This window comes from Hermetia illucens, chromosome 1 (genome assembly GCF_905115235.1).
Source record: "Hermetia illucens chromosome 1, iHerIll2.2.curated.20191125, whole genome shotgun sequence".
Classification (NCBI taxonomy): domain Eukaryota; kingdom Metazoa; phylum Arthropoda; class Insecta; order Diptera; family Stratiomyidae; genus Hermetia; species Hermetia illucens.
Window position 1 is genome coordinate 112,399,625 of NC_051849.1, and position 9,532 is coordinate 112,409,156.

General features: G+C 46.1%; 1 protein-coding gene across 5 annotated transcripts in view; it reads left to right on the forward strand.

Moving 5' to 3' along the window:
- LOC119647764 (RING finger protein nhl-1) overlaps positions 1–7,917 on the forward strand; it is a 116,095-nt gene extending 108,178 nt beyond the window's left edge. For all 5 annotated transcript variants that reach the window (XM_038048901.1, XM_038048893.1, XM_038048935.1 and 2 more), the window contains one exon: positions 6,954–7,917. In XM_038048901.1, coding sequence (XP_037904829.1) covers positions 6,954–7,167 — 214 coding nt within the window. In that variant the 3' untranslated portion in view covers positions 7,168–7,917. The remainder of the gene's footprint in view (positions 1–6,953) is intronic.
- The last annotated feature ends 1,615 nt before the right edge of the window (positions 7,918–9,532 follow it).

Consider the following 9,532-nt stretch of genomic DNA (forward strand, 5'->3'; position numbering starts at 1 on the left):
CCCAGCCAATTGCTTCGTGAAATGAGGCAATTGGGTGGGAGCAAGATCGGCGACGACCTGATCAAGTCGCTCTGGCTGCGTCGGCTCCCGGAGGGCACCCAGGCGATCCTCGCTTGCGTCTCCGGTTCCTTGGAGGAACTGGCAGCGACGGCCGACCAGGTCCAGGAGATGTACGTACGCCCAACCTTGGCGGCCGTTCAACCACCGTCGGATGAGGTGGGTGAATTGAGGCGCGAGATTGCTGCTTTAACAGCCAGTATGGCCGAGATGCGGGCGACGTTGGACGCTCAGCGTTCGGGCGCCAGATCGCGAGCACGCTCGCGGTCTGCCACCCGAAAAGGGCGATCAGGTAGCAGGTCGTCAAGACAGTCCACGGACCAAGGGATTTGCTGGTACCACCGCAGATTCGGGGATAAAGCGACAAGATGTACGCTACCGTGTAGATTCTCTCCTACCGCAAAAAACTAGGTCCGCGGGGGGTCTTGACGGCGGCCACCCAGAACGCAGCGCCACGTCGCCTAACTATTTTCGACCCCCTCAGCGGGCGCAGCTACCTCATCGATACTGGTGCGGAGGTTTCGGTTCTTCCCGTACCTCGACAACATCAACTTTTCCCTCAACCGCTCAAACTTGCGGCAGCAAATTCCTCCCGCATAAACACGTACGGGTATAGGCAAGTGGACGTGAGTCTTGGCTTGCGTAGGACGTTTTCGTGGCGTTTCATCCTGGCGGATGTCAGCTTCCCCATACTAGGCGCAGACTTCCTGTGTCACTATGGATTGCTGGTGGACTTGCAAAACAAGTCTCTTATAGATTCCACGACCAACCTTAATTCGTCGGGACATATGGTATCTCACCCAGGCAATAATCTTTCTGTTCTTTTAGAAGACATTACCGACTCTCGTGTTCGGGCACTTCTCCAAAAGTTCAGCCAGATTACTACCAACTGTAGTCTCTCCAAACCAGTGAAGCACAATGTGCAGCACCACATTATCACTACTGGTTCCCCGATCTTCTCGAAGGTGCGTCCTCTACCATCTCAGAAACTGGCAATTGCACGGAAAGAGTTTGAACAACTCGTTCAACAGGGTATCTGCAGGCCCTCAAACAGCTGTTGGTCTTCCCCACTGCATATGGTCCCTAAGCCAAACGGCGAATGGCGCCCATGTGGGGATTACAGAAGGCTAAATGCACAGACTGTTCCTGACCGATATCCAATTCCACTCATCCACGACTTTGCGCATCACCTCGCGAATTGCCGCATCTTTTCGACCTTGGACTTAACCAAGGCTTATCACCAAATCCCAGTAGCTCCTGAAGACATTCCAAAGACGGCAATATGCACACCCTTTGGACTCTTCGAGTTCACCCGGATGACTTTCGGATTGTGCAACGCGGCGCAAACCTTTCAAAGGTTCATTCACTCAGTCCTGCGAAACCTCGAATTCTGTTTCGTATATTTGGATGATGTTTTGGTCGCTTCTTCCACTGAGTCTGAGCACTTAGCCCATCTCGAGTGCATTTTTCAACGTCTCCTTGAGGCCGGTTTAGTCCTAAACGTTGAGAAATGCAAATTCCTTCAACAACAGGTGAGATTCCTCGGCCATTTCATTTCCCCTGAAGGAATACAGCCCGACCCAGACAAGGTGCAAGCAATAACAAGCTTCCCGCGTCCAAAGACAGTGAGGGAGTTGAGGAGGTTCTTGGGCATGCTGAACTTCTACCGTCGTTTCCTGCCTAAGGCCGCCCATCTCCAGTCCATTTTGAACGCGTACTTGTCTGGCCCCAAAACTAAGGACACACGAGAGATCGTGTGGTCTGAAGAGGCTATCTGCGCGTTTAACAAATCTCGTCAACAACTGGCCGACGCTACACTCTTGGCATTCCCTCTGCAAGATGCACCCCTAGCCGTTTTTGTTGATGCCTCTGACATCGCAGTAGGTGCTGCCCTTCACCAAAAGGTGGACCAAGTTTGGCAGCCGTTGAGCTTCTTCTCGAAGCAGTTGAATCCCGCTCAACGGAACTACAGCACCTACGATCGCGAACTGCTAGCCGCATACCTGTCCATCAAATACTTCCAGTTTCTCCCTAGAAGGCAGGCCGTTCACAGTGTTCACGGACCATAAGCCTCTCACGTTCGCTTTGAAACAGAAGCCCGACAAAGCGTCCCCTCGTCAGCTTCGACACCTGAGCTTCATAAGCCAGTTCACGTCAGACATCCAGCACGTGTCCGGGAAGGACAACATTGTTGCTGACGCTTTGTCTCGTGTCTCCGAAGTTAACATCCCCGCCTCACTCGATTTCTCGGCTATTGCCAAGGCGCAAGTGGATGACGCAGCACTTCAGAGCCTCAAGTCCAACCCCAAATATAAATTTCGGGAGTTGCCCATCTTCGGCTCAAACCTCTCGCTCTGCTGCGAAGACTCGGAAAAGGGACCTCGGCCATACATTCCGGCCACATTTCGCAAGGAAGTGTTCCACGCAGTTCACGACTTGGCGCACCCCGGCATCAGGACAACAAACCGGTTAGTCACCGGAAAATACTTCTGGCCCTCCATGAACAAGGATATCAATTCCTGGGCCAGAGAGTGCATCGCATGCCAAAAGTGTAAAGTCTCCAGGCATGTAAGGAAAGAAGTGGGCTCATTTCCCCGCACTACCAAGCGTTTCCACACCATACACCTCGACATAATAGGGCCTTTGCGAGACTCGCACGGTTATAAGTATTGCCTCACAATCATCGACAGGTTCACGCGGTGGCCTGAGGCAATACCTCTGAAAGACATTACGGCGCAATCATGTGCTGAAGCCCTCTGTCGAGAGTGGATACCTCGCTTTGGCGTCCCTGCAGTGATCATCACTGACCAGGGAATGCAATTTGAGTCCACCCTTTTCTCCGAGTTAGGCAAACTCCTTGGTTTTAAACGCCAGCGGACTACTGCATACCACCCGCAATCCAATGGAATGCTAGAACGTTGGCACCGGACGCTGAAAGCCGCCATTATGGCACGCGACGACCCGTCCTGGACTCAAGTCTTGCCTCTCGTCCTACTCGGCCTTCGAACAACCCGCCGAGAGGAATTTGCTGCCAGTCCCGCGGAGCTGGTATACGGGGAGAACCCGAGACTCCCAAGCGATCCGGTCTTCGACAAGAGATCGGGTCTCACGGAGTCGGGGTTGGTGCGTCTGCTGAGGGACAATCTCCGTCGCATCAAGGCACCACCACCCACTCGACACTCGTCCATACCTGCCTGTTCGCCCAAGGAGCTGGACACTTGCACGCACGTGCTGATCAGGACGGATGCCGTCCGGAAGCCGCTGCAGCCTCCATATGAGGGCCCGTACCGCGTTCTCGAGCGGGGAGAACATTTCTTCCAGCTCGAGATCGGTGGTCACAAAAAGGCGGTCTCTTTGTCCAGGCTGAAACCCGCGTGCGCCCCGAAGCAACGTCGTGTCCGCTTTGTGGACTAACGGCGAACGAAGTTCGGGGATCAGTCGCCGAAACCCCTAGGTTTCATCTGGGGGCGGAGTGATGTGGCGCGGCAGGATTCGCAGCATTCGAAATTTATTTCGAATGTTGCGAGTGCGAGCGAATAGATGGCGCGGATCTATCCACTTTGCGTAGCACGCCACGGGAGTGGAAGATCGGAGAAAAGTGTGCCATGAGTTCGAGAGAAAAATCAATAATTCCTCATGCCAATTTAATTTGTAATTAAAGTTTAAAATAGAACGAATTCAATAATTCCTCATGCCAATTTAGTTTGTAATAGAAGTTAAAAATAGAACGAATTCAATAATTTTTCATTTGTTATTAATAAATAATAAGTATACAATAAACATTTAAAATAAAGAATGTTAAATACTTAAAATTCTTCAGTTGAAATCTGCTCGAAGTATTCTCGCCATCTATCCGTTGCGGCTCGACGGTTGGTAAGCAAAGTACCGTTATTGCCATTAACACAACAGAAGTGTTCGATATCTTGTGTGCGTTCATTACGGCTTTTAGCAAGTCGATACAGATCTCTCTCACCATCCCGAGTGTCCAGTTTATCGTAAAGATTTTTAAAATGGTTCGCTCGGGTGACAGCGACCGCTTTCTTTGCTTTCCGGTTGGCATTCTTATAAATTTGCCAATTAGCAGGCGTTTTATCGTCGAGAAATTTGTGGTAGAGGCGTTTCTTTTCACGGACCTTCATTTCAACATCATCATTCCAAAACCAAGTATCGCGGTTGATGTACCGCTTACCCGGCATGGTGACCCCAAGGATTGCAGAGGCCGCTTTGTGGATCGTGTCTTTCATTTGGTTCCATGATTCTTCCACATTCGTAATGGTTGGCAATCGTATGAGTGAGACCGTTTCTTTTTTCTTCTCACCAAATCGCCACCATTTAATGCGCGGCGGGCCAGTGCGTTCCTCACGCTGTTTTATCGGTGGCTTAATTCGCAGGACGACAATCAACGGCCGATGTTGAGGTGCGATGGTTTCATAGGGAACGACTTTGCAATCAGTGACAGTGGTAAAATGTTGGCGTCTTATGAGAATATAGTCGATTTGCGTTTTACTGTTCCCACTATAAAATGTGGGAAGATGAGACAATCGACAATCAATTGATGAACCATGTATTCATAAATACAAGGTCATGGGTGTCCGCAAAATCGATTATACGCTCGCAACCTTCATTGCGCGCTCCGAACCCCTTTCCCCCATGGCACCTGTTACCGTCTGCCTTTTCACCCACATGACCATTAAGGTCGCCGGCAATGATTATGTAATCGTCAGCAGGCACGTGACGAGTCTTTTCATCGAGAAGTTGCCAGAAGATATCCTTCTCGGCATCAGGTCGACCTTTCTGTGGTGCATACGCGGCGAAGAAGTGAATAGTGCGATCAGCTGATATAATGGTGTGAGCTTCATCAGCCGATCATCAAATCGTTCGACTTCTTTAATGGCATCACGGAAACCCTCAGAGATGGCAATGCCAACACCATATTGAGTGTGTGGGTTACCAAAATAGAGAAGTTTGTAGCCATTTTTAACGCGTTCGCGTTCAATGTTGCAGTTTTTGGCACCAGACCATCGGGTTTCCTGCAGAGCGCAGATATCAATGCGCCTTTTCCGAAGGGCTCTTGCGAGTTCCTCGGTCTTTTCAGTTAGGGTACCAACATTTAGCGTATAGACACGTATTTGTTTTGTTCGTTGTGTGCGGACTAACTTGTTTACGTCCTGACACCATCCATGCGTCCAGAACCCTTGCCCGTTTCTCGACAGGACCGGGGCCCGTCCTACCGCGTCGACTGAGGTGGACGCCGTAGCATTTCTCCGAGGCTTGTGACTCAATCCGACCATCATGTTTGTAACGACATTGTATGCATTTTTTTGGTCGATCTGTCGCGGGGCCTGTCACCAAGAGAGATCAGGTAGGATTTAGCATAGTAGAATAACTACAACTATACTCTATTTATTTCTTTCCTTGATCTCAGCATTTTATTTTTGTTTTACTGAGGATGGTACAGAGTACGTTGCCTCAAACCCTCCTCCTTTACCTGGGCTTAGGACCAGCATACTATATATAATAAGTTCTCTCTTTCATTTATTAATATTCGAAGCAAAACCCTCTTTCGTGGTCTAATAAATCAATTTCGAATTCGCTAACCGTTTCTTTATACACTTTATATACATAGTACATTCTTTCAAGTCAGTCAGAACTTACCAGAAAATTAATCTTGCGAAAGCCAATATCCAAAAGAAGACATCCTGAAAAATTCTCTAAGAATTCGGCTTGAATCAAACAAAAACGCAATAAACCTTCGAAAGGCAAATTTTCCACTTATATCAAAAGCGAAATCATAACTGATTTAAATATGAAATGAAATAAGAAAAACGCGTGACTCAAAACAAGTACTAAATAATTTTAACAGAATAAATTTGACTTCGGAAGAAGAAAATGAATAATAAGATTAGAATCCGGCTGTCTGAGCAGCGCCCATCGTACAGCTGCAAATTTCATTTTCATATTTGATCCGCGTACCTAACACGAGACTGAGGAGTAGGGACAGTTTCTCCAGTCCTGCCTTGTTTGCAGTCGGCCCTTCATCACGGCCCATCTTCTGAGTATTCACAAAAACAAGCAATTCCCATTATCAATTCGAGTTACTTTTGATGATGTTATCCTTAATTCGGTTGTACGCAGCGTTCTCTCCCAAAACGTGACAGTATTGCTGTCATCCTTTTGACACATACATATATATGTATAAGCACATCGAGCTTTGAGATGTATGTATATAGTAGGCCGAAAAGAGAAGATCCTGGAGTTATGAAACGGTATCCATCGCCGGCTGTCCGTTTTTGAACACCCCAATGATTTTTTGTTTTATTAAAATCCCCGCGCCCTCCGCTGTCTGCAGCTAAGACGTATCACTGCGCGCCCTCGTTTTACATGCTAAGAGAATTCCATTGTTGATTGTTGATTTTGGGGGAAAGTCGGGATACCTTTTATAATGAAATTTCCACTTCGCTTTGGAAGAAGTTTTCGAGTTATATTTATCCAGCAAACCACTTCTGAGCGGGATTATGGTTTTTCAGGCGATAGGCCAATACCGGAGGATACCAGAGAGGGCGAAAAACAGGATGTCCTTGTCGCATATTTTTTCAAAGTTAAATAGATTGTCCAACGGTCGAAAGCAAATGAGAAACCCTGTTCCATTGGGAGAACTCTATTCTAATTCTAATCTCGAGTTTTTATGTGTCCCCAATATAATCGTGGATTATGCGAATATGGAGTTAGAGTGACCAAACATGTACATATGTCTAACCCAATAACTAAGGCAACTTCCTTAAAGTAATTCTTTTCATCGGGGTATAAATCTACGACCAACTATAATGTCGTTTCATTCATTCAAATATTTCGCTAAATATTATCTAAAAAACATAAAATTCATTTTGTCTTTGCAGAGGTGTTGCTGTCGATGACCAAGGATACATTTGCGTCGCTGATTCAGGCAACAACCGAATTCAAATTTTCCATCCCGACGGCAGTTTCTTGCGAGCATTCGGCTCTTGGGGTTCCGGCGAAGGCGAATTCAAAGGGCTGGAAGGAGTCGCTATCATGTCAAATGGAAACATTTTGGTTTGTGACCGCGAAAACCACCGCGTGCAAGTATTCTGAAAGCCCAGCAGCTTTTCCTTTGCTGTGTAGTAGAGAATCCTGCATAGCCTCGTTTTTACTGTCTACTATAAAATGAAGGACACGAACCGTTCGACGCTGAATAAGTTTACTGTTTGATGACGCTGTTAGGATGCTTCCCTTGACTTGTGCACATTATTTCTAGAATTTGAATCGAACGTTATATCCTTGCGAACACGAAATTATGACCATGAAACGAACCCAATTGGAAATCGAAACTCAACGCCCGAAAGTGGAAGTTGGCAGAACACTTGCTCCACTTTCGGATCTATCGACACTAAAATGCGTAACCAAACAAAAAATTTTTAGCAATAATTCATGCGGCAAACATGCGAATGTTTCTCCTAAATCTACATATATACGATTACATGGCGCTCCTTTCGTTCATTTACTTTTTGGACTCATTGCCTTGACTTGAAGCTGTTCTTTATACGGGGAAAGGCGAGAGATAATTGGCGCTAATTAAAGGAAAATAGAAACTGCCTGTTTGGAATTTTACAGGAGTCGAAAATGCATTATTGCAATCTTGCGTAATGTGGCTTCAGATGCTTCCTACATTTTTTATCGGATCCATTTTTCATTGTTGTTTCAGTCTTGACACATTTGTTAATTAGTTTTTGTTTGTTAAGTCAATCCATATAGAATACTTCTGTCGAGTTTTAAATGTTTTCCACTTTGTTATGTGAAATTTACGACGGTTTTTATTGTCTAAATAAATGATTTGTTATATTTCCTGTTTCATTTTATTATAAACTTTCAGCGACGTTCCAGGCATAAGACATATTTTCCAATCCAATATAGTATTGCGTTGCAGACAGAGAAAAGTTATTGGAGGATATAGTAAAAAGGATAAGTCAGCATCCGAATAATATGCATGATCTGCATAATATGCTTGCAAAACAATAATCAGAAATATGCTATAATACCAACTTAGAAGTAAGTAAGTCGGAAACCGGAAACTTGTGTTTCAGGTATAAAAGGTTTTGTGTTTCCCTTTGTGATGAGCATACCGCATTTCTCCATTTGCTCATAGCATTGACTCGAATTATTTAAATTGCTCAGCGCTGTCAGCTACAGTAACCTGCCTAGAACTGAGCGAATTAAATATCTTGGGTCAATGCTGTCAGCCAATGAAGAACTGCGAAATGAAATTGTTTCACGCATTAATGCGACCTGAACGAAGTGGCATTCCACAACTGATGTTTTTTGTGAACCACGTATCAGCGATCCACTTCTCAAATGTAAAATTTACCGCAATACCGTCCGTCTGCCGCTCTCTATAGTTGTAAGTGTTAGCCAACTATAAAAGAGAATGAACGGCGTCTTGCGAAATGAGGATGTGGCGCGGCAGGATTCGCGGCATTCGAAATTTATTTCGAAGATGGCGACACCGCGCTCTCCACTCGGTTCAGACCTCGCCACAGGAGTGGAGATCAGAGTGTCATGAAAAAAATGACATGACGTTAGAAAAGAAAAGAAAGAGGAACCAAGGAGTAGAGTCTGCCGTCAGCTTTTAAAAATAAGTAATTAAAATAAAGTTTAATAGTTGCATAAATATTATAGTTTAATAATTACTCCATGATAAAATAATTTTTATTTTAACCAATAATTTAAAATATATTTTATATTATGAAAAAAGGCATTTGAAACGATGTCATTTAGGTGAACGTTCTTAGTCATTTTAGTTATTATAAAATTGGTGACTCCGATAGAAACTACAGAAGTGGTAAAGGTGCAAGTGAATTTCCTGCGGCTGCTTGTGTTTCCCGAGTATTTCCCACGTTTTCAAAGTTCGCCACGCAAATACCAGAAAAGGTTTTGAAGAAAGGTTCTCACGCCTATAACCATGCAACAAACTGCACAAGTACATCACCATTGCCATCAATAAAATCACAGTCTGCGCAAGAACAGACGCCGCTGCAGCAGCCGCTAATACCACTACCGTCTCTGCCGCAGAAAGTGCCACCATCGCTGCCGTGATCGTCTCCATTATCGCCGCCGTCATTGCAGCACCGCTGTTGTCACGGACGCAGCAGCCGTCACTGCAGCGCCAGACGCCATCAACGCAGTCCCCAGACGCCATCACCGCAACCCCAGACGCCATCACCGCAGCGCCTGACGTCGTCACTGCGCCCCCCGCCGTCAAGACCAGCATAGCTGACCATCACCAGCGCCACCGCCGGAGCAGCCGCCACAGCCATCGACACTATCACCAGCGCCGCCTCCGTAGCCGACGCCGCAGCCGTTGCCACCATCAGCACAACAGACGCCGCCATTTGTTTTATTATTTATAATTTCATTTGAAATTTTACTTTAGGTGGTAAAAATAAAATTTAAATCGCCACAA